This window comes from Conger conger, chromosome 2 (genome assembly GCF_963514075.1).
Source record: "Conger conger chromosome 2, fConCon1.1, whole genome shotgun sequence".
In the NCBI taxonomy this organism is placed as follows: Eukaryota; Metazoa; Chordata; class Actinopteri; order Anguilliformes; family Congridae; genus Conger; species Conger conger.
Window position 1 is genome coordinate 4,836,117 of NC_083761.1, and position 25,810 is coordinate 4,861,926.

Here is a 25,810-nt window from a genome sequence, read left to right on the forward strand (position 1 = left end):
CTTGGGTTTGAAATGTAACGGTGAGCATGATGTATCAGTGCAGACTGGCTTTAGTTTGAGGGTAGGTTATTTACAGCCATATTGGGTGATCTGTGTAGGAATTTCAAGTCCAATGTGCTGGATTACAGAGCCAGCACAAAGAACAGAAATCACTTTCTCCAAAAATCGTTCAGTACAGACTGAACTGTATGTGCTTGATTAATTAAGTTATACAGCTGTGGGGGTGGGGGGTAGATACTGGACTGCATAACAAATAGAACATTATATTATTTCAATACTGATTATCGCAAAACAGAGAAACGTGCTGTTGTGAAGATTTGATGGGCTGGTATCCATGGAGACAGGTGGTTCGATCCTTTCTACTGAAGCACAGTAATCACTCGTAATGAAGAATGAGGATGCAGGTAAACAATGCAAAAGTTTATTGTTATTCAGAACAAGACTGGAAAAATGACACATTGGAAAAGTATATTCCTATCAAAATAATTACTTTGTATTAGATTAATTTAACAGATGCTCTTATCCTGAGTTTTGGAGAAAGGTCGTGAAATCCCCAGTCGAGATTTTGCGTTTTATTTCTGTGTTCAAGCTGTGTTTTTGACACTTGTCGCAGGACAACTGACTGTTCACCAACTGACCAGCCTATATAGTGAGCACGTTCACCAGCTGGAACACTGCTTAACCAGTTCTGACCAGCTTTGACCAGCCCCAGGCCAGCTATGGGCACTTAGAAGAGTTCAAAACACAACTCAGACCATCTAAAACCATCTTGGAAGCCCAGCTGGTCTTGGATGGAATATTTAGTTGGGTTCCTGTGTACCTACATGTACGGACAATTGCATTTATTTATTTATTTCTACAAACTATCCACTCATCCAGGTAGATATGTGTAACGGGTGAAAAATTGCCTGAGTCCGAGGTGGGATTTGAACCCCCGTCTCTCATTCGTCCAAATATTTGTTGAACAAACGCGTTACCGACTCGCCTCTAGCCAAGGGCAACAACGTTCTTTTTGAATTTGAGGCTTACGTCATCAGGGAGCGTTGTCGAGGTAACCTGCTACAAGCCTTCGCTTTCACTGCGCTTCACCATACTTACTAGCGAACTAGCTGAGCTAACCACGCTACTTATGTACTATACACTCTACGAAATAAAGCTATGGTAGAGGTGAATTTCTTTTCTTCGACGATCAAATTGACAACTTTTGTACCTTTATTTCCGAGAGTGTAGAAATTCAGGTTAAGTATGTTGCTCAAGTAACACATCTCGCAATTCCGGCTTTCCAACTGGTATACACTGATGGCCTGAGTCTCTTTGAACGTGGTCTACAGTGCCCGCCACCACGATCAATGTAAAAACAGTCATCTATCTCACTTAACTACAAAGTCAGGGTTCACTCCCCTCGGGAATGAAAATTACCTGGTGGACTCGCCTGAAGAGCTGGGGGGTAATTTGCAATTGCATTGTGACATTCATGCCTTTGAACGAAATATGAATATAAACATTAGACCCCGGATTAATATATGTGTTAGAACATTTTGATGTTGGGGGAACGTTCTTATGTTCTTAAACATTTTTATGTTCTAACCATGAAGACAACTCAGACAAACAAAGTTTGAACAAGATACGTATTATTCAGAATCTAAATGTGACACAAACTAAAAGCGTTCAGCATGGTCACTCAGTGATCACTTTATTAGGTAGACCTGTACACCAGATTGTAAATGCAAATATTTGATCATCAAGTGGCAGCAACTAAATTCATAAAAGCATTCAAAAGAGGTTCAGCTGTTTTTCAAAGCAAATGTTAGAACGGGAAAGAAATGTGATCGAAGTGACTTTGACCGTGGAATGATTATTGATGCAAGATGGGGCGGATTGAATATCTTAGAAACTGCTGATCTCCTGGGATTTTCACGCACAGCAGTATCTACAGTTTGCAGAGAATGGCGCGAAAAACGAAAAACATCCAGTGAGCGACAGTGAGAGACTGGTCAAAGCTGACAGGAAGGTGACAATAACACAAATAACCACGCATTACAACAGTGGTATGCAGAAGAGCATCTCTGCGACACATAACACGTCAAAATCTCTAAGTGGATAGGCTACAGCAGCAGAAGACTTAATAAGTCGAAATAAATACCTAATAAAGTGCTCACTGAGTGTATAATTTAATCTCAGGAAAGACCGCAAGTATGAGTAGTTATTACGCATAATTCCGCATCCACTTGGACTTCTACCCCCCCCCCCCCCAAAAAAAAAGTAAACAAGTTCAATCTCTCCTCGTGAATGGGCGGGACAGACGAAGATGAGTTGCTGCGCGCACAGCCCCATTCAACCGTGCGCTTTCAATGCAAGAGCTGAAGTGTGCGTTTTGTGCAACGCCGTTCTTCAACGACTGAAGGGACATCGTTCACGCCGACGACTTGGATTTTACGGCCAGTCATGACCCTGGGATATTGAGCCTCGGGGACTTTGATACTCCTCAAATTCCGAGGGCTGAGAACAGTAAGTTTACCGAAGGCAACTTTGTACGCACGTTGGTGGGTTTTATCTGTATTGCCTCCCCTGGGATAAACTTTGGGTATGACTTGCGTAACTGTACGCTATACCATATTTTCACAGTTTGGTTGATGTAGTGACGGTCAAATGACGCAGGTTTGTATGTGAATAAAATACAACGAATATGTTTGTATTTGTATCTGTAACAAAGCCAGGAAAAGTGAAAAGAAGATAAATGTTTTAAGAATTATTTACTGCAAAGAAAATGAGTTTTCACACACGGGTAATTGTTGTCTTTGAGGTAAAATATCAACCAACAAAACGGGTCTTATTCAGTCACAGTATAAGTTAAAGCCTAAAGCAGCAGCAATTGAAGTGTCTTTTCACTTTGTGCAAAACTTTTCCAGGGAAAAAAATAGTTCTGAATATGTTTTATGAGCCCAACAGGATTTATGACCCCTTAATTCTACAGCACGGCGAAGTACCCCGGTGAAACGAGTACAGGCACGATTTAATGGCCTAGAGCTACAGATTTTACACCGTCGGTTATTCTTGGGTTTTTCCAAAATAACTTTATGGAAAGCGCACCAACTTGGTGGCCACGTACGGCTCACCAACGCCAAAAACACAGTGGTGTGTGACGGAGATAAAACAACAACAACAACAAAATTAAATATATTATAGCGCAGTGAGAGGGTGTGTTTAATGAGCCAAAGAAACATGAATGGTTATTATCAAGTTATTTCGCCAATTCGATGCGCCATTCCTTAATCTTTTGGACCTGTGTCAAGTCTTATTTCGATGAAAAACGGAGCCCGAACAGACTTGTTCTAGATAATTATTTGTTCGCAGCCGACAAGATACAACGTCGCCACAACATGTCAACAAAATATATCGGCAACATAAAGTAGTCCTACCAGAGACCGACACTACTGCTTTTAAGTCTTAAATATCAGCAAGCATGTGTTGTGTGATACCAAGGTAAATCAGGTATCCTCCAAAATGCATACATCAGTTGTATAGAGTGAAATGACTAGTGTTACCAACTCTCACAGAATAGCCTACATATGGTCTCTATTGGACTATATGCACTCTGTTAGAGTTGAATTAACACTGAAGATTCACTGAATAATAAAGAACATTTATCTGCATGTCAGAGTTCAGAGATGCTTTAAGCATTATACAATCAGTGAGCACATTATTAGGTATTTATTATACATTTTTTTTAAACTGTTCTGCTGCTGTAGCCAATCCACTTTGACGTGTTGTATGTTAAGAGATGCTCTTCTGCATACCACAGTTGTAATGTGTGGTTATTTGTGTTACTGTCACCTTCCTGTCAGCTTTGACCAGTCTGGCCCTTCTCCTCTCTCTCATTAACAACATGCTTCTGGCCATGAAACTGCTGCTCACTTGATGTTTTTTTGTTTCTCTGCAACTCTAGAGACTTTAGTTGCTGCCACACGATTGGCTGATTTAGATATTCGCATTAACAAGCTGGTGTACAAGTCTAGCTACTGAAGTGCTCACTGAGTATATGCTACTGTACCTGTATGTTCTGTAATATAATATGGTATGCTATGTTCTTTAACCCAACCATGGCGATATCACCTCAACGTCTGTGCGCGGAAAAGCAGGAATTGCGCGATCAAATATCCCCGTGGAGGTGACACAGGGCGAGCGCAATTCAAGTTCGCGCTTGTTGACGTGCTTCACCTCAGATTTCAATCAGCAACACTTTCCATTGCCGGTGAGAGCGCCGAGGTCCCATCAATTATACGATTCAGTTCCCCTGTCATTGTATCAATGTCTCACCCGGTATGATACATTATCCGTTAGCGCGGGCTAGCTGGTCTCAGAGAGTCTACCTGCCAGCCTTTTCGCCGTCTGTCACTCAGCCTGCGGGTGTTTTTTTTTTTATAGTTCGCTTATTTGAACATCGTAGCCTCGTCTCCGGCCTGCCCTCAATATGTCCATCGCCTGTCTTCACCACCAGTAAAGTGTGGAGCAGTCTAAACACACGAGAGTGAAATGCGTGCGCTGGAACAGAGTACGCCACTTTTATCCTGTGTGATTCCCTGAGACCCAGGAGAAAAATACCTCTTTTTTTTTGACATGATACAATGGTCTTAGATGACAAAAAAACAAGTTGCAGTGAGGATATTTTCACACGTGTATTTTATTTCATTGTAATTGAATGTCCCGTATGTTAAGAGAGATATTGTATCGAGCTCGAGAAAGCCGAAATGTAATGTCGTCGTTTGAGAACACAGGCCTGAGGTTAAGTACACATCCGGGTAATTCCCCACTTGCAGTGGAATGCAGAAGGTGTCATTTTCATCCGAGTCAGACCTGGGTGAAATAATATTTTAACTATTTTATAATATTTTAAATAGATACCACTACATTTCCTCGAGGTACCCTACAATAAAAGAAAGAAATATGCCATTATGAAAACTGAACTGAAATATATTTACAAAAATGTTTTATGTATATACTGTATATTGCAAAGAATCACAATCTGTTGACAAATATGAAAATTATTCACAATATTATTTAAAATATTGATATCAAATCTGTAAAAATATATTAAAAGCAGAGGAAAATTGCAGTTTCAATTCTGCATATTTTCACCGATATTCAGAATTTCTTCTTGTTTCTATGTTTTTATTTTCAACATGTTTCTATGACAATTAAACAGTTTTTATTCAAATTGTATTGGCATGTAATGAGTTAAAGTATCGTATTTCAGACACATATTAGCCCAGGTCTGACCTAGGCGTGACCCAGTTCTGACCCAGTTTTGACCTACGAGAGAATGCTTGTCTGTTGGAGAACAGATCCTTCGAGGCCCTGAATAAGCGCTTGCAACAACCAAACGTCAGCCAATCAGGAATCACCGTCACCTTTCTGAAATCAGTGGAACTTTGCCATCAGCTGCAAGGATGGGAAAATACCTTAGGGAGGATTCAAACATTAAAGGAAATTAGAAAAAAAACATGCAATACACAGCAAAAACGCAGAAATAAGTCAATCTTAACAAGCATTTTTCTGAGTACTATTACTTTTTTTGCTAAGTAAGATAAAAGGTGAGACAGTTTGACTCATTTCAGGATTTGCCGTGGGGGCAGGATAATTTTTCACTTCTCAAGCAAAAATTAATTGAAAACAAGCGAGTATTTTCGATTTCAGGGGAAAAAAAAAGATTTAAAGTTTCATGACAAGGTGAAAACACTTGTAAGGACAAGCTTTTCTGCAGTGTATGTTAAAGATTTCCTGAGGTTTTCACAACAACTTGACACTGAGTAACAGCAGGGTGACCAGTTCTGTGGGGCACACTTGATTCATAGAAGTGGACGCACAGTAACATGTTCAACGTGAAATCAACACTTACATAGCGCGTATTGTCTCGATTGCACTCATATGAACTCTGATGAATTAACGCTGGACATTGTACTGTGCTCGGGCGGGGTGGGAGCGATGCACATAATACTAGGCTATCTCTTTGTTCATTTTTGGTCCATGAAATGAGCAAAACCTGACCAGAAATCTTTTAGGAATTTAGGAATCCTGCCTGGATGGGTATTTTTGGTCCCGGATGAAATAATGTCCGGGGGGAAAAAAAGGACATTTGGTCAGGCTAAGTAACAGGCTGGGTTTCGACCGGTCTTCAGGCTTTTCCAGATTTTGTTTTGGGTTCCTCTGCAGAGCGAGCAGGAGCACTAAGTGAAAGGCTGTTGATGCGGCTCTGTGGTTTAACACAGGGTGCAGGGCAGGGGTCGGCAACCCTGGTCCTGGAGAGCTGCAAGGTGTGCTGGCTTTCGTTGTTACTTGGCATTAATTGATCAGTGAAAGCCGTTGATTACACAGTTAACTCACCTCACCTGGTTTCTTGGGTCTGAATCGGTTGCTTATTTTAAGGTGGAGACGAAAGCCAGCACACCCTGCGGCTCTCCAGGACCAGGGTTGCCGACCCCTGGTGTAGGGGAATGATTCGGTGTCGAGTAGTGTACGATGGTGGCATATCATATCAGTGACAGCATTCAATCAATACATTCACAACTCCCCCCTTCAGAAAATAGCATCTCACTGCATTTATTTGAAACACATGCTGAAAGAGACTGCTGAAGCTAGGTTTTGAAACAGTTGGTAGCTGCTTGACCAGTTCAGACCAGCTCCATGCTCAATGTGGGTTGACCAGCTCAAGCTAGGTTTTGAAACAGCTGGTAGCTGGAATTTTACACCAGGGACAAAACATTTTCTACATAGTTTCTTTCACAAAATCAAGACCTTAGAATTATAAGGTTCTAACTGACAGTTTTGAGTTTGTGTTATAAATGCATTGTTTATAGTGTAGTAAATATATGTGTAAATTGTCACACAGAAATACTGTGATTACTAAGTGATTGTGAAAAAATGTCAAAGGCTGTGTCTGCTTGGGGCTATTCAGCTGACATAAATGGCTATATTTCCTCAGCTATTACATGCGCTTTTTTCAGTGTGTTCTGCACTGGGTTTTTGTAAATGACTGTATCTTGGGCCTTGTGTTCAGCTTAGCCTTTCATTCACATCAAAGGGCAAAGCCGCCAGGATAAGATGACTCAACCAACTGCGTAATTGCTTCGCTGGCAGAAAACTGAGCACACAGTTATAAGCCTTTAACCCTTTCAAGAGTAGGGCAACTAGTAGCGCATACTTGCATACTGCCAACATATTTAATTTTGGGCTGATTTTCATTTAAATGTAGTATGCTTAGTAGTATGTATATTTTTATTCTTCAGAGTTCTAAGTCAGTTCCAGTGGTGATTGTGACATCAGCATTAGGATGTTCAGTGAAGGACCTTCTAAGCGCATATTTGTGATCTCACACCTCAAAGGCCTAATAGCCTCTACTGTAATTACATGTATTAACAAGCTTTTAGGGCTGCACCCCCTCATTGTACAGTCACTGTAGAGATTACAACAGATCAGGGTTTTAGGGAGTGAGGTGCCAAACAGTCTTCAAATAACGCACCACTTCTGCTTTTAAGGGAGTGGTGCTTCTATCATTATAGGCTGTATCATTACAGGTTGTTCAAATCTTATCTTGAGCTGAAAGAAAATGTGTTTTTGTGATGCATTCCTAACATGCTTGATCAGTGCAACTCAATTCAAATGTACTTACATTGACACTGTTACAAAGATCCTTTTACGGAAAATTTGAATGTAGAAAGATAGGCAAGACCCAAGCTTGAATCCACAAGCAATCCAGCAACTCGGTTTCAGGGTTCATTTCATTTTGGTTATGAAGCTGGTCTAGCTGGGTATGAGCTGGTCAACCAGCGTGGCTAAGCTGGTTATGAAGCTGGTCTAGCTGGGTATGAGCTGGTCAACCAGCGTGGCTAAGCTGGTTATGAAGCTGGTCTAGCTGGGTATGAGCTGGTCAACCAGCGTGGCTAAGCAGGTTATGAAGCTGGTCTAGCTGGGTATGAGCTGGTCAACCAGCGTGGCTAAGCTGGTTATGAAGCTGGTCTAGCTGGGTATGAGCTGGTCAACCAGCGTGGCTAAGCTGGTTATGAAGCTGGTCTAGCTGGGTATGAACTGGTCAACCAGCGTGGCTAAGCTGGTTATGAAGCTGGTCTAGCTGGGTATGAGCTGGTCAACCAGCGTGGCTAAGCTGGTTATGAAGCTGGTCTAGCTGGGTATGAGCTGGTCAACCAGCGTGGCTAAGCTGGTTATGAAGCTGGTCTAGCTGGGTATGAGCTGGTCAACCAGCGTGGCTAAACTGGTTATGAAGCTGGTCTAGCTGGGTATGAGCTGGTCAACCAGCGTGGCTAAGCAGGTTATGAAGCTGGTCTAGCTGGGTATGAGCTGGTCAACCAGCGTGGCTAAGCTGGTTATGAAGCTGGTCTAGCTGGGTATGAGCTGGTCAACCAGCGTGGCTAAACTGGTTATGAAGCTGGTCTAGCTGGGTATGAGCTGGTCAACCAGCGTGGCTAAACTGGTTATGAAGCTGGTCTAGCTGGGTATGAGCTGGTCAACCAGCGTGGCTAAACTGGTTATGAAGCTGGTCTAGCTGGGTATGAGCTGGTCAACCACTAGCGAGTGCGGGTAGCTTGTCTGAGCTGGTACAGGTGAGAGCAGCTGAAAGCAGTTTCAAAACATGAAGCTGGTCAAACCTAATCAAATATGGGAGCATAGGAGCGGGTCTGAGCTGGTTTGGGGGGGGGGGGGGGGGGGTTTCAGCAGGGAACTCATCCCTCATCCTGGCTGGTCTAGGTTCACTAATGTTCAGTGATGCTTGACAGGAAATGCGAGGGTACACTGCACTGATCCTTTTGTATTCTGTAGGGTGGCATGCTTTGGAAAATGCACCCAGGTATTGTTTGTGTGCAGATGCTAACTGTGCAGAGCTAATGAAATGAGTGGTGTGATAAGTTGTACCACATTTGGACTGGCCACAGCATTGCATTGCAGCATTGCATTGTGGGGTTTTTCCGTATTGGCCTTTTGCTTTGAAATGATACAGAGCCAATTGAAAGTGTTCCTCAGGATTTCGCCTTAGAGCTTAATGTCCCTGGGGTCGTCAGACTCCGGATAAAAGTCCCAAAAAATAAGAGTCCGCTCTCTCTCTCTCTCTCTCTCTCTCTCTCTTTCTCTCTCTCTCCTGGCGTTGAAGCTCAGATTTAGAACAGGCTTCCACCTATCTGCACGGCCATTGTAGGTCCCACCTGCACACTGGAGCCCCCTTTTATTAAGACTTCAAGGAGACAGATTAGTCTCGGGGATCAGTTTCCCTAGCGTGCATCGCCGATTACCCGATCACGTTCTCCCGTAGAAACACCCGAATTAAAGAATTCCACGGCTCTCACACTCAACATGTGGAAACTACCGTACGCTTTTCATGAACTAGGCATGTTGCCTCCCGGCTCTTGGGGTAGGAGGCTGGGGGGTTGGGGGGGGGGTATCTCTGCGGATTGGGAAAGGGCTATAATGTAACTAAGATACAGTACCTGTTGATGTACTGACAGAAGTTTGGCTGCCGAATCCTCCAGTTCCTCCGCCGGGAGAATTCCTGGGTTTGGCACGCGACGGGTAGGCCCTGCTTTGATGGAATAAAAATCCTTTCAGACTCGCCCCAGGCATCCAGACTCTTTCTTTTTTTTTTGCCTGCTGTGGGTAGGAACAGGATGTCCCAGTAAAGATGCAGTCCCGGTGGGTAGGTGTAGCACGGATGATCCACAACGTGTTTTGCGCGCAAGTTGATTTGCCGCGGCTGCCTTTGAAGGCTGGGATCGTGATTAAATGTTTTTAAAAAGCTGTTTGAAGGATTAAGATCCACACCTTTCCTCAAGAATCCACCCCTCTGATGGGACCTCTGTTTAAATAAACTGCACTGCCTGCAGTGTACAGTAATGCTCACTCTGTGGGATGGGGGTCAGATAATTGTTCCGCTTCATGGTTTTCCTTTCTCCCAATTACCTGTCCACGCCCCCCTGCACCTGCTATGCGTGTCCTCTGTTTGTATCATCTCACCTGTTTCACGTTATCTCGTTCTCAGTGTTGTACAAAAGCCTACCTGTTTCCCTGTTCCGTGCCAGATGGTCTTGTGCCCGGCATCTGTGCTTGTGTCTTGCATCCGTGCTTGTGTCCTGTATTCCTGCTTGTGTCTTGCATCTGTGCTTGTGTCCTGTATTCCTGCTTGTGTCCTGTATTCCTGCTTGTGTCTTGCATCTGTGCTTGTGTCCTGTATTCCTGCTTGTGTCTTGCATCTGTGCTTGTGTCCTGTATTCCTGCTTGTGTCTTGCATCTGTGCTTGTGTCCTGTATTCCTGCTTGTGTCTTGCATCTGTGCTTGTGTCCTGTATTCCTGCTTGTGTTTTGCATCTGTGCTTGTGTCCTGTATTCCTGCTTGTGTCTTGCATCTGTGCTTGTGTCCTGTATTCCTGCTTGTGTCTTGCATCTGTGCTTGTGTCCTGTATTCCTGCTTGTGTCTTGCATCTGTGCTTGTGTCCTGTATTCCTGCTTGTGTCTTGCATCTGTGCTTGTGTCCTGTATTCCTGCTTGTGTCTTGCATCTGTGCTTGTGTCCTGTATTCCTGCTTGTGTCTTGCATCTGTGCTTGTGTCCTGTATTCCTGCTTGTGTCCTGCATCTGTGCTTGTGTCCTGTATTCCTGCTTGTGTCCTGCATCCGTGCTTGTGTCCTGTATTCCTGCTTGTGTCCTGCATCTGTGCTTGTGTCCTGTATTCCTGCTTGTGTCCTGTATCGGTGCTTTTGACCCCTTGCCTGGGCTTGACCACGTTACTGCTTAACCCTATATTGCTCAGTTTGCCAGACATTGACCTGTTTCCTGCGCACTTTGATTAACGCCTGTTATTCAGTACATCTTGGTGTCTGTGAATGGTTCCAGTCGGTTCCCCTAACAATAAGTAGTTGGCCTAGGGGCCTCTTCCACAAAGCAGAATTACTGAGTTAGCTGGATAAAACCTGGAACGGCTCTTACTTCAGTCCATGTTCCAGAATTGGTGAGTGTCCTGGTTTTACTCAGTAGTGCAGTTATCCAGCCAACTCCCGCGTATCCTGCTTTGTGGAACAGGCCCCAGGTTCAGGCACTGGTCGTGATATTTCTGCGTGAGTGTTTCTGTTCCACTGTTTCCATGCAGCTGGCATTACCGCGGAAACGGGGTGGACCTTTGACCAATCCGCTGGAGCCGGCAGACCTCCGCGATGATCAGGACGTCAGTCACCGCTCTCTTCATCAGTAGGTCTTTTTATTTGACACTTGCGTCTAATGTGGGGTGATGTTTGCCATGCCAATACTCTGCAAAAACCAAACCACAAGTCATCCTCAACAAGTATTTTAGTCTTTCTAATGAAATAAATAAACAATTAATTATTGTCAATGAGTAAGAGAGTTTTACTCATTCCAAGACTTGCCAATGGAGTAAGAAAATTGAACTTTGCAAGAAAACAGTAACTTCAAACGAGCTAACATTTTGGACTTGAGAGGGAAGAACTATTTTTAAAGTCGATTTCCATTTCATGCCTGACAATCGAGGCTATCCAATGACTCGTGCGCACTCAACGAGGACTCAAAAAGTATGAATCAACAACTCATGGTAAGAACCTTTCCCAAAGGGACCCATGTAAAAACAGTGGTGAGGCAGATTTAAGCATGAAGCAATTTAGCCTCTGGGTTGGACCTCTCTCTATTGTTACACTCTAGTTATACCTCATCAGGAACACAAACATTTATCAGACGCCATAGAATGAGAACATTGTTCCTTTCTCTTCCTCCATGCCCGCTGTGCATTCAATTTAAAATCGCAGAGACAGATCTCGGAGTGGAGTCTGCTCTGTGAATGTGGCTGTTTGGGAACGGGTGGGTAACCCCGGTGTGGAAAAATAGGCCTATCCTTTGAGGGGAAACTCGCCCAGGGCAGTCTCCGAACTGCAGCTGAACCCTCTCCGAGGACCCACGGCATGAACATAAATAATATTTCAGCAAGAAATTATCCGAGAGCCGTGATGTCACCAGATATGCACGCGGGGACGGCCTTCAACCCCTCCTCCCACTTGTCTGTGGCAGAAGGTCTTCAGACTGTTATCTGGGTTAAAGCACGCCGTCCAATTTTCATAAGTGTAACTGCATTAGTTTGCTTTGAGTGAAAATCTGTCTACTAATAATACGCTCTCAGAAATAAAAAGGTACATATGCTTGTCACTGGGAAGGTACACTGTAGATACATAAGATTGTACCCCTACCCAGCAATATATAATTAATTTTTAAATGTTTTGCTTGGTGAAATGAATGCCCAAAAAGAACATTACTGTACTTTCCGGGTAAAATTGGGAAATGTGATTCTTGAAGAACAAAACTTCCCGCTGTCACTTTATTTCTGAGAGTGTACATTACATTCAGACGAACCAGACTTGGAAATAATTCCCTCTTTGTTCAGTTCAATGAAGCAATTCATTATGTTAGTGAATTAATTATTTAATTTGTGGAAGATCTGCATAGAATACTATTGGTGCCAGTTTCGGAAATAAAGATGGAACTTTAATTTAAATGACCAAAACCCTGATGTGAATTCATAATCTGTGTTCAGAAACAGCACTACAAAAAAATTCTGTCTGAAGTTTTAGTCTTGTAGTGAGGCGTAAAATCGTAATTGTTTTCTCCCAAATAGAAAATATTGACTCGTTTTAAGTTACTGTCGCTTGGCAACTGAAATTGCCTTACCCCACTGGCCAATCTTGAAGTGAGTTGAACTCTCTCACATCATTGCCAATATTACCGTCTTATTTAAGAAAAAGACATAGAAATAAGAAGTCTAAATATTAGGACACGTAATTGTTGAGATTTATTGATTTGATTCTTTCTAAAAAAGACTAAAATATTGCTAATGAGGTAAGAAAGTTTGACTTGACTTGAGATTTAAAGAATAAGAAGTTGTTACTTTGTTAAGAGTGGTTTGTAACCTTTCAGAGCGGTAGTAAACTTTGGTTTGTTTCCTTTCAGCTTTGCTGGTGGTGAGTAGCACCAAGGCTCGGCCAAACAAGAAGCCAAAACAAGGTGAGAAAAAAACAAAACAAACAAACACTAAATCATTTCTGTTTTGTGTTTTATGTGTTATTGAAGTGTAGAAGGCTTTGGTTTGTGTCTGCGCAAATCCACAGGTCTATAATCCGATGATGTGAGTCTTTCTTAAACCATTACTCAGACAGATCATTTCTCTTCTGTGTTATGTATGTTTTAAGAGCAGAACGTTTTGTTCCTGTCCATACATGTTCTATACCACATATAACTTTCTCTGAGACTGTCTTTTATGGAAGTTCTAGCACATAGGGCAAAAATGGCACTTTTGAAAGCGCTGTTAGAATACTGGCAAAATCTGCACAATTATTATACTGTGTAAAAAAAACTGATGTACTTGTTTTGTGTATACAAGTAGGTTGCATCAAATGTAAAGCTGTTGAAATAATTTTTAAAAGGCCATACCACAAACATCCCATAATCCTCAGCTCCTCCCCCTATATCCCAGTAAGCAAGAAGGCTGTTACTGTCTTCCCTGTGAATTCTCATTTGTATTAATTTGCTGTACAGTACAGAATGGGGCAGCCTATAGCCTAGTGGCTAAGGTGCTTGACTGGGACCTGGATGGTCCCAGTCAAGGGGGGGGGGGGATTAGCCCCTGCTTAGTCTTGTCAACTGTAAGCTGCTTTTGATAAAAACATCAGCTAAATAGCTGTAATATAGTGAAGTAAGCATGGGTTGTACTTGCAGGTATGGTCTGGTTTTAAGTGCTTTTAACGTTCTTTAGTTTTAATAGTTTATTTAACGCAACATTGTTACTATGGCAACCAAGCCCCTTGACTGACAGGCCTCGACACCTCTGATCCCCCTCTTTCTGCCCCCCAGTCGTGCCGCTGATCGAGTGCGATGTCCGGGCAGGGAAGGTCAACCTCCCAGAATTCATTGCGAAGTGTCCCGCCAACTGCCGGGAGTCCAAGCAGCCGGTGTATGGCTCGGAGGTCTACGCCTCCATCTCCAGCATCTGCAACGCCGCCATCCACAGGTACCACCGGGGGGCGCTGCCGAGTCAAGGCACCTGTCACACCTTTAACATTGAAGGTCCCCTATTGCACATCTTTCCAGGGTTTTATTTCCTGATATCCATAAGATGTTTGTGTGGTTTTAAGTACAAAAAAAAACAATCTCTATCCAGTTTTACATGTCCATTCTCCAGTGCCTCTCATGAGCTTTACCAAGAACAGGCTGTTTTCGTGACTGAGTCTTTAAGGCTCTTTAATAGCAATGAACCTCTGTTCTGATTGGCTGGCTAGCTTCGTGCAGAATGAACACCATCTGTGCCGAGGGCTTTAATTGGCTGTGCTTGCTGAAGGCAGACATATGCAAATGAGCGGCAAAAATGACGGAAAGTTGAAACGGCTTGTTTAAAAGCACATTTTCCTAATACGAATTGTGTGGATTTATTTGCGGACTATGCAATTCTTCTTCTGTAAATTTTGGTTCAAAGCTGTGAGGTTGTATTTCTTCGTCAAAATCGAAAAGCTTGTCCTCTGTTTCAGTGAAGTGATATTTCTATGCTAACGTTACTGTATTTTCGTGGGAGAGTCATGTGATCGCCAGGATGAGTGGCTGTCCATAAACCAGTCTCTGTGTTCAAGTGTGGAGTTTACGCACCAGTTACCTTCTGGGAAACACAGCCTGGAGATTCAAGATTTGACCTTAGAAGTTTTGCCCCATATTTAAGAAACAGCTACACTGACAGTGATTTTAAACAAGCATCCACACGTAATTTTAAGCATTTAATCCAAATAATCTGAACAGAAACAAACAGAAAATGGAGGTTAGAATCTTATCATTCTGAGGTCTAAAATGGCTGCCTTGTCTTCCAGCGGAATCATCACCAATATGGGCGGGAAGGTGATCGTGAGCAAGATGGCGGGCCAGTCCTCCTACAGAGGCAGCTTCTCCTACGGGGTGCGTTCCCTGTCCCTGCCCAAATGGAGGGAGTCTTTCAAAGTCTCAGGTCAGCCCTTCTCCACTCCACTGTAGGGTTAGGGTTAGCCTAAGGGCTAGGAAAAATTTAGGGTTAGGGAAATGGTTAAGATTCTGGTCAGTCTTAAGGTTAAGGTTAAGAAAACAGTTACGGTCTATGAATCTTGCTGTTATCCACTTAAACACATTTTTCATCCTAAATTTAATAATTTATTCAAACACATGTTTTCTCATTATTAAATTTTTTTTTTATTGTTTGCCATTTCTCACTTAGACATATGACAATCTTATATATGTTTCTGTTTTCCAGTTAAACATATTCTCATCATAAATTTCTGAAAACACATTTCTACTAATTTATTTCACTGTGGGTTTCCATGAATATTGATCATATAGATATGATATGTTAATATGTATAAACATTTGCAGTTAAACTTCTATGTATTTTTGAATGTATAATTTATAGAAAAATAAAACAGTTTACTCGAAGCTATACTCTGCATCCAAAGCACTTTCCAAAAAATAAAACGCTGCACATCTACACATTACTTACAACATTATTGTGATAGTTCCTGGTGCAGATGGGTATTGTAGGAGTTTAAAAGAGACCCTAAAACACATTTTTTATGGGTTCTTGGTGGTCCGGAGTGACTTTGAGATGTGTTTGGTCAGCCAGCCACAGATCACAGCTTGTTGTGGTTGTTGTTGTGGTTGTGTTTTACAGTGGGCAAGCCAAGGAAGGGCGTCCTATATCCGTCTACGCTAGACTACGCTACTGCACGCCAAACTTCAGTTTCAACAGGTGAGAAATCAGCGAGAGTCTTGCCCACAGTAATTCCACATCTATGATCTTGGTGGATCTAATTATATTACCAATATTTCATCCAGGGCACGTTCACACAGATCAGTTCATAGATGGAGTCATATCTCACGTTTTTGTTTGACTGAAGTAAAGCTCTGCACATAGCAGCTTCAGCTGTGCATTGCATATAAAATAAGATTCCTGTCTCACTTTTTGAGAGCAATTTGTTTTTAGCTTTTGATGGTATTTTAGACTCGTTTCCTGCCACAGCTGTGTAGCGAGGTTGAGGTCGTGACCATCCTGCAGTTAAGTGTTGCTCTGAGTGGCGCTTGCATGCCACAGTGTAGTTTTCCCCCTTTTTTAGATCCCAGAACATCTGCAACTCAGCCCAGGAATGCAGTAAAAGAGAGTTTACTGTAAATGTCACACTCAATTTGTTCTTCCTCACTCTCTCTCTCTTCCTCCCTCTCTCTTCCCCCCTCTCTCTTCCTCCCTCTCTCTCTTTCTCTCTCTCTCTTCCTCCCTCTGTCTCTCTCTTCCTCTCTCTCTTTCTTCCTCTCTGTCTCTCTCTCTTCTTCCCTCTCTCTTCCCATCTCTCTCTTCCTCCCTCTCTCTCTTTCTCTCTCTCCCCCTTCTCCCCCTCTCTCTCTTCCTCTCTCTCTCTTTCTCACTCTCTCTCTTCCTTCCTCACTCACGTAGAGCTCAGAGAGGCAGATGTTTCCTCGGAAACCGTTGCCCAGCCGAAGGTCGCCGAGGCAACCACGACCGCCCCTCCGACAACCAGCGGCCCCCTCCCCACCACCAACTCACGAGCGGCCGTCTACAAAGTCAGGGATGACGGTACGTTCCGGAAAGCAGGGACTACAGCTTGTACAGCTGTCTGCAGAATGTACAGAGAATCACAATATTACAGGACAAAGGGCCTGTATCATAAAGCAGGATTACTGACTTACTGTAGGTGGGTGTCCAGTTAACTCTAACCCTGCCTCATGGAACAGGACCCAGGAATCTGTGGAGCAATAAAACACACGCTCAGTTTTGCATAAAACAGAAACGTAATTATGTACACCCCACACAAATGAGACATTGAGGGCCAGTTTCACTGACACAAGCCTTGTCCGAGACTAAATTTAAAAAAACATTTTCCCAACAAAATTAAATTCAACTCTCCTTACAAAATTTTTATCTTTTCATCTTAAAATGTATGACCCTAAACGTCCTGTTAGTACGTGACTCTCCATCTCTGGTTCCAGGGAGCAGTCGCCCATTCACGGCTGGGATGGGGGCAGCGACGGGCCCAGGTGAGTGTGGTCAGGTGTGGCAGGGCCCAGGTGAGTGTGGCCAGGTATGGCAGGGCCCAGGTGAGTGTGGCCAGGTGTGGCAGGGCCCAGGTGAGTGTGGCCAGGTATGGCAGGGCCCAGGTGAGTGTGGCCAGGTGTGGTAGGGCCCAGGTGTGTGTGGTCAGGTGTGGCAGGGCCCAGGTGTGTGTGGTCAGGTGTGGCAGGGCCCAGGTGAGTGTGGCAGGGCCCAGGTGAGTGTGGCCAGGTGTGGCAGGGCCCAGGTGAGTGTGGCCAGGTGAGTGTGGCCAGGTGTGGTAGGGCCCAGGTGAGTGTGGCCAGGTGTGGCAGGGCCCAGGTGAGTGTGGTCAGGTGTGGCAGGGCCCAGGTGAGTGTGGCAGGGCCCAGGTGAGTGTGGCCAGGTGTGGCAGGGCCCAGGTGAGTGTGGCCAGGTGAGTGTGGCCAGGTGTGGTAGGGCCCAGGTGAGTGTGGTCAGGTGTGGCAGGGCCCAGGTGAGTGTGGCCAGGTGAGTGTGGCCAGGTGTGGTAGGGCCCAGGTGAGTGTGGCCAGGTGTGGTAGGGCCCAGGTGTGTGTGGTCAGGTGTGGCAGGGCCCAGGTGAGTGTGGCCAGGTGTGGCAGGGCCCAGGTGAGTGTGGCCAGGTGTGGTAGGGCCCAGGTGTGTGTGGTCAGGTGTGGCAGGGCCCAGGTGAGTGTGGCCAGGTGTGGTAGGGCCCAGGTGAGTGTGGCCAGGTGTGGCAGGGCCCAGGTGAGTGTGGCCAGGTGTGGTAGGGCCCAGGTGAGTGTGGCCAGGTGTGGTAGGGCCCAGGTGAGTGTGGCCAGGTGTGGCAGGGCCCAGGTGAGTGTGGCCAGGTGTGGCAGGGACCGGGTCCTGACCCAAGTGCTGCTGTCCAGTCGTTTCTTTTCCTGAGCCCGAAACCCATCGAGGTCCGCCATCTTTAAGGAGATTCATCCATCCATTATCTGAACCGGCTTATCCTGAACACGATCGCAGGGGGGCTGGAGCCTATCCCAGCATACATTGGGCGAAAGGCAGGAATACACCCTGGCAGGGCACACACGCCATTCACTCACACACTCATACCTATGGGCAATTTAGACTCTCCAATCAGCCTAACATGCATGTCTTTGGACTGTGGGAGGAAACCGGCGTACCCGGAGGAAACCCACGCAGACACGGGGAGAACATGCAAACTCCACACAGAGAGGCCCCGGCCGACCAGGATTCAAACCCAGGACCTCCTTGCTGTGAGGCAGCAGTGCTACCCACTGCACCATCCGTGCCGCCCTTGTGATATAAACAGCAGCTGATGAATGTTCTTGACTTGTAGCATTTTATCGTGGTACCCACTGCCGCCTCTTTAAGGAGACTCCACCTGTTAAATGTTCCTTCGAAGAACTAGAAGCCAGAAGTTTCCAAACTTTTCTCGAGCAAGGAAACAGGAGCGCATCCCTTGCTACTGAACACCTTCACTGACCTTCAAGATAACAGATCGTGACAATGAATGTTTCAAAATATTCATTTTAGATTTTCTTGGGTGGGCGGCAGTCATTTGAACAAATGCCCCGTTCCATGAGCACGTCATGTTGTCCGTTTTTTTAAATGTTTGGATGTTTTCGTTTTATTTTTCTGTGCTTTTAGTTATCTTAGACTTGAATATAGTGTTTGAAAATAAAAGTATGTTCCAGAATGTGACATGTACTGAAATAGACTGGGTTGTCCAGCGTGGCAGTAAGGTCAAACCTCTTCTTAAGATGTCAGATGTCAGATTTCCTAACCGCCACACAGTCATGGTTAGACCGTTCTGCAACAACAGCAAAAACAAGGTTTTCTCTGCTTTCTTTTCAAAACCACAAGGCCTCGGAAATGGTGTTAAATGAAAGGGCGTACAATCGATTCCGTTCCAAGACATTTAAAGGAAATACTCACTTCATTCCAGTTTGGCACTGGACTGCAATTCCATTAAAAACTTTCACAATGGGAAACCTTGAAGCAAAGTTTGGGTCGTAATAGCTTCTCTCTTTCAGAAAAAAACTGAAAAGATTAGGTTAGGTTAAGTTAGGTGATTTCAAAATTGTGAAGAAAAATGAAACTAGCCACGAGCATGAATGTATAAATGTTTCACATTGAACACAAATCTCCTCCAGGTGTAGCTACTTCTCAGGAGCGATATCTCATAAAGTAGGGAACAAGCATTGGCACATAGGAACCCAGGATGTTTGTAATATATGGTTTTTTGTCATTCCTATTGTCTATACATAGAAACAACTGATTTTTAAAATGTTTTTGGGTAGATTTTCCACTTAAAATCATCCTTTTATCAATCTCTCTCTCTCTGTCTCTCTTTTCTAGTTTTGTCTTTTTGTGTCATTGATGATGACTGGCCGTTCAAATTTTTGAATAACTTTAATTAAAACTCTCTCTCTCTCTCTCTCTCTCTGTCTCTCTCTCTCTCTCTCTCTCTCTCCCTCCCTCTCTCTCTCTCTCTCTCTCTCCCCCTCTCTCTCTCTCTCTCCCTCTCTCTCTCTCTCTCTCTCTCTCTCTCTCTCTCTCTCTCTCTCTCTCTCTCTCTCAGGGCAGACACTCAGTGTACCAGTGCAGGGATCAGCTCAGGGTAAGATCGCTCTCTGTTCACACCATCTCTGATCTCAGACAGACGGTGATGGAGACAGTCAGTGTACCGCTTTGTTTCATTGGCTGTAGTAACAACCTGTTGATTACACGCTGTCCCGTCTACCTGCGCATTCCGCAGGTATGAACAGACAGGACCCCCTCTCTGCCCTCAGGAGACATTCCGGAACCTCTTCCGTCCCAGGTGATATTCCACGACACCCTGGACGGTTTTCCAAGAAACACGTGCTTGTACATTTTTCTTAGCAAAAACGTTTTTGAAGAAGATTTTCAAGGACCTACAAGGCTTTTACCGGCATATAAAGAGTTTGAAGTATTTAAATGACAAATTTGACCCCAGCCATTCCTATATATCACAGATAGTTTTAGAAGAAACTGAGAAAAGTACATACATAAAACATTCAAATGAGTTTTCCATGTGATTGCATGCTGTATTTAGTCATTTAGATTTTCAAGACTCTGCTGAAGTCATTTTTTACCAACATCTAAAAAGTTAAAAGTATCTAAAATACATTGTTTTATAAGAAATGTAAGACTTTCAGCAAACGTTCAAAACAGAATTAGTCATTCAGATGGTTATATTTAGCCCATGATTGATCAGCTGCAGGATGTATGTATCCTCCAGAATGGGTCTGATCTGTGCTGGTTATACTGCACCCTCTCAGAGATAAAGGTACAAAAAAAAAAAGGTATTTAGGTATTTAAGGTATTTGCTTGGGAAACATACTCATTTGTACCCAAAGAGAACATTAGAGTGCTTTCAGGGTACATTTGGGAAATTTGACCCTTGAAGAACTGAAAATGTACCTCCACTGTCACTGTATTTCTGAGAGTGCAGTGCTGACAGGGCCGGTATCTTCTCTGTCTCTCAGTGTATAACAGACTACAGGCTGTGGATCCAGAGAGGAACCCCCAAACAGGGCCGCCCAACCCCAGTAAGTGCTAAAAATCCCTCTGCTGCGGATCCATTTCTGTGCTGGCATCATACGTATTTGTGCTGGATTCATACGTATTTGTGCTGGAATCATACGTATTTGTGCTGGATTCATACGTATTTGTGCTGGAATCATACGTATTTGTGCTGGATTCATACGTATTTGTGCTGGATTCATACGGATTTGTGATGGAATCATACGTATTTGTGCTGGAATCATACGTATTTGTGCTGGAGTCATACGTATTTGTGATGGAATCATACGTATTTGTGCTGGAATCATACGTATTTGTGCTGGAGTCATACATATTTGTGCTGGATTCATACGTATTTGTGATGGAATCATACGTATTTGTGCTGGAATCATACGTATTTGTGCTGTATTCATACGTATTTGTGATGGAATCATACGTATTTGTGCTGGAGTCATACAAATTGCTATATAAAATTAAGTGATGGTAACACTTTACAATGAGGTTGCATGAATTGGCATTAACTAATGCAGTTCTTAACTAAGTACTGAGTAGTTCATTTGTCAAGCTTTGTTTATGTATTTGTACATTGTTAATTCATGTTAACAACTGCATTAGTTAATGCCAATTCATATTGGAATGAAAAAGCAACTGATGATTAACTAATTATAAGGCAAGTACTTTTTTCACGGCACTGTAAAAAGTACTGTACAGGTTGAATTGAGTTGAGCAGCTTTGCTTCAGCGTGTAGCAACAGCGCTGGCCATGACGTTGTTCTTTTGCGTGAGGGCACGGTACGGTTTTTGAAATCGCGCTCTTAACGCTGCTTTTAAACATTAACTCTGTGTAATTAAGATTAATCTCCGTGCTTCGTTAGCCCGACCGCCTCATTAACATCCGTGCGGCCGGATGAAGGGTCCATTAAAATGTTCATTTTTAGGTCAGGAAATGGTGCCCGTTAAAGCACAATATCCACACTGCGGATCTATTTCAGTCATGCCGCAAAGCCTTTTAGATTCCTGCAGTTCAGCGTTGGTCACTCGCGATGGCTGCCTGTGGCCCCTGTGGTTTCTGGTCTGTAGTGAGGAATTTGAGGCTTTTGGACATGGCTCCCACTAGCAGTGCACTCTGCGTCTCCGAGTGGAACTCTTTCTAAGAGCCACGGTCTGGTTGTTTTTTTTTTTCTGTTGTTGCCGTGCAAAACGAAACTCTGACTGGCAGCTACCTGATTCGGGTGACCTGAAATCCATTTCTCTTTCACCTCCATTACTCCCTGCGATGACTGCGGTTTTGTGCTGGCAGGACAAAGAGACTGCTTTTAAACCTGTGAACTTTTAGGTGTTCTGTTTCTTTAAAAGTGTAAGATCACAAATGTGTGATGGGAATGTTGTTACCTGAACATTCTAATGCCGATGTCACAATCACAATTGAAATCGAGTTCCAGAACACTGACATGGAGTTTTGAAAAAAACAACATTCCGTTGGTGAGTCACATGTGAAAGGTCCTCATCTGACTCCACTGTGTGCAGGTTTAGCCACAGTCTGTGGTGTTGAAAGAAGCAGTTGGCAACACCACGTGTTTCGGTGAAGAACCGCCTGCACCGGTGGTCTCCAACCCTGGTCCTGGAGAGCCATAGGTTCTGCTGGTTTTCATTGTTACTCTGCACTTCATTAATCAATTACAGCAGTTCATTAAAGCAAGGCATTACACAGACACTATAACCCATTTCAGCTGGTTTTCTTGGGTCTGAATTGGTTAACACTTACGCCTGGATGCAATCCACATTTCTCCTGAACTCCGACTTGCAATTGGGTGAAATTGTTACCATTTTTGTAAACAAAGAAACTTAACTGTGGGTCAAAGATAGGGAGAAATGTTAATTGAATCCAGGCCTTGGGTTTATAAACAGAACAAGGAGAAAAAAACTCAACTGATGATAGATACACACAGGGGGGGAAACATATCTGCCATTTAAATCTTTTTCCACTTTGAAAACGTCTTAAAATTATATTGTAAGTTGTAACACACAAGATTTAGTGCCAGACACTTTCACAAGAACATTCACAGCTTTTGGGGGGCTGGGGGGTTGGGTCTGAAAAGTCACCATATTAGGTGACAGATGTGTTCTTGCCCCGTTCCTGATAGGGATGTGGGCCCTGAAATGAGCAGATTGGTTATAACAAAACCAAGCGATTATACCTGAATTGCTTTAATAATGATCTACATCAGGGGTGCATGGCTCCAGAGCAGATTTTTGTTCCAACCGATTTACCTTGTTTTTTAATTTGCTGACAGCTCTATAAACGAGCCTGGTTCAAGCCTGTACTTGAGCACAGTAAAATCATTAGGCCACACTTGCAGTCTGCAGCTGTAGCCGGTACTCATACACATGTCAAATAAGATATGATTGAGTGAATTAAATTATTAAGACCTGAAATGGATTGGCCCTTGTTGTACACCCCTGAACTAAATTGACTGTATATTTTTAAAAGCTGTGTTAGTCACTCTGAGTAATCCAGCCCCTCCAGCTGGTCCAGAATGCTGCAGCCCGCTTGATCACCAGTCAGCCCAGGTCGGCTCATGTCACTCCGCTTCTCATTGGCCTCCACTGGCTTCCTATTGCCGCACGCATCCGTTTCAAGGCCCTAGTGTTGGCATTTCAGGCTGCTAAGGGGACTGCCCCACCTTACATACAATCCCTGATCACTCCCTACTCCCCAGCTAGACCACTCCGGTCTGCCAGCTCTGGTTGCCTTATGGTTCCCTCTCTACGTGCACCTGGCGGTCGAGCTGCACGTTCACGCCTGTTTTCCGTTCTGGTTCCTCAGTGGTGGAATGACTTGCCTACCACTGTCAGAACAGCAGAATCCCTCCCCCTATTTCGACGCAGACTCAAAACCCACCTTTTCAAACTCTACCTTAGTCCTCCCTCCTGATTTCCCCTGCCCCTCCTTTCTGATATCCCTATCCTTGTCTAACCCCCCCCCCCCCCAAAAAAAAAAAAAAAAAAGAGCACGTCTGATGACAACTATGTTTAGAACAGTATTTCCTGTGTATTTTGTTAGTTTCTGGATGTGATGCTCTGACTTATGGTAGAACCTATGCACTTGTAAGTCGCTTTGGATTAAAAGCATCTGCCAAATGACTAAAATGTAAATGTAAATGTAATCTCTCACATGCCCGGATCTGAATGTGGAAGCCATTTTGTTTTCTTCTTCATAGCTTTCGTGAGAAGGGACTGGCCCCCTCCCCCTTACATGTATCCAGACTGGTTCTCTGCGCCAAGACCACCCGCAGGTACCAAAACCTTGACTAAAACATAATCAAAAAATCTACAGTTCAGCTAAAGATAAGGAACCTCATGCAATTAATTTTCATTAAGTCAGCGAAACAAGATTATCGCGTCCAATTACGAATTAGGCCGCGAATGGCACGGATTAGCCGAGCTAGATGTGTCTATTGCCTCAAAGCTTAAACCTGAAGTGTTCAGGGTTGAGCTCAGCTCCAGTTAAAATCTGTACAGATCTACGCAGTAAAATGACCAGTGGTAATTCAAATCTAACAGCATATGAGTCAAATAAGGGCCATATGCAGGAATTTCACGGTGTACATCAAACGTTCAAGGACTTGTTATTTGATAATCATAATAGTAATAATAATAAAGCTCAGAAATGAATTGTGAATCTGAGATCCTGTTTCTTCTCCAGGTGCTGACATTGGTCACGCTGGACACTCCTGGAGAGGGCTGGAGACATCAGAGACCGCAGGTAAGACCACACAGAGCCATACCGGGCGCCCTCTATGGGAGCAGCTTGGTACTGCAACGGAGTTACTTCCTCTGTGACTGATTTGGTTTACAGTGTCAATACAAAGCCAGGCAGAGAACTTCAGAACTGTGATAACATGCGGTGATACTTGATTTAGAGTTCAAATCCATCTCCATGGCCACGTCAGAATCTCCATGCTTTAATATTTACATTATAAAATTCAACATTTACAGTATGGTGGTTATGCCGTTTACATAATGCTATGTACTGTACATGTAAGCGAGCAATATTAAGTGACTTCAGCCTGAACTGGGAAAGTTTTGAGCATAGTAGTGATGTCATTGCAGTGCGGTGTTCTCTGATTAACAGTAGAAAGTGTCTGTCTGTGAAATACAAAATAAAAATATTCCCAGGATGCACCTTGGTGCCTGAGGCAGTGCACCTTGTGCGTGCCAATAGATTATAATAGATTATAATTTCAATGGCTCTAATTGTATCTGTATGGTCACGCCGTACTGTCCTCTAGGGTCCTCGTCACACTTCTTCCTGTGTGCGATCTGCACTTCGTTGTACGTCGCTCTGGATAAGAGCGTCTGCTAGATGCCTGTAATGTAATGTAATGTAATTTAACATTAAACTTGTCAACGTTTTTCGTCATTTCGTTCTAGAGCGGAACTCCAGGCCGAACATCCCTGACTACGACCACTGGCAGTATGGCTTCCGTAAGTCTCGCAGCCATTTATTTTTATTTCCGCAAAACGTTTAACACATAACGTGTTGGCTGCGGTTGCGGTTTCATGTTGATTCGTTTTTTTTACAACTGGAAAAGTTATCCGATTGATAACCAAAAACCCCCCAAAATTGAGGATTTTAAATCAAACACATTTTTCTTTTCTTTGAGACTCTGAAGGCTTATAGATCCTTGTACCCATTGCCATTGGACTAATAATTAATTTGTACCTTTCAGGGTACATTTATTTGGGAAATGTGTTCCATAAAGAATAAAAATGTACCTCCACTGTATCTGAGAGTGTAGAGACTGTCCTTGAAGTGTTCTTTTGGAACAGTTGTGAATATATATTCTTTTCGATATATATCTTTTTTTCTCACCAAGATTTGTGATAATGCTCTGTGATTGCAGGAGGAGATTTTTTTTATTTTAGCATCGTAGTTGTGATGCCCTTGGAAACAATCCTAAATCATGGATCCAAAAGACAAACCAAGGGGAAAAGAAATAAATTCAAAGAAACAATCGCGTGTCGCGGCCGTCTGTTTTCGAAAATTATAGGAAGGAAATAGTCGCTCAGAGCTTTACTGCAGCTCGTAAATTAAGGCGGTTTTGTTTGGGCAGCGCGCTGAAAAGGCTTCGAATGCGCCTCCTGCATTTAAAAGTGACGGAC

The 25,810-nt window shown here is 43.7% G+C and overlaps 1 protein-coding gene across 1 annotated transcript in view; it reads left to right on the plus strand.

The window, feature by feature from the left end:
- Positions 1-2,350: 2,350 nt before the first annotated feature.
- Positions 2,351-25,810, plus strand: part of LOC133114135 (vitrin-like) — a 30,496-nt gene continuing 7,036 nt past the window's right edge. The window contains exons 1-14 of the mRNA XM_061223328.1: positions 2,351-2,508; positions 11,145-11,242; positions 13,004-13,057; positions 13,904-14,060; positions 14,905-15,038; positions 15,732-15,809; positions 16,509-16,649; positions 17,063-17,110; positions 19,681-19,719; positions 19,858-19,920; positions 20,609-20,671; positions 23,866-23,940; positions 24,351-24,410; positions 25,079-25,132. Of these exons, the coding sequence (XP_061079312.1) occupies positions 11,209-11,242; positions 13,004-13,057; positions 13,904-14,060; positions 14,905-15,038; positions 15,732-15,809; positions 16,509-16,649; positions 17,063-17,110; positions 19,681-19,719; positions 19,858-19,920; positions 20,609-20,671; positions 23,866-23,940; positions 24,351-24,410; positions 25,079-25,132 (1,000 nt within the window). The 5' untranslated portion in view covers positions 2,351-2,508; positions 11,145-11,208. The remainder of the gene's footprint in view (positions 2,509-11,144; positions 11,243-13,003; positions 13,058-13,903; positions 14,061-14,904; positions 15,039-15,731; positions 15,810-16,508; positions 16,650-17,062; positions 17,111-19,680; positions 19,720-19,857; positions 19,921-20,608; positions 20,672-23,865; positions 23,941-24,350; positions 24,411-25,078; positions 25,133-25,810) is intronic.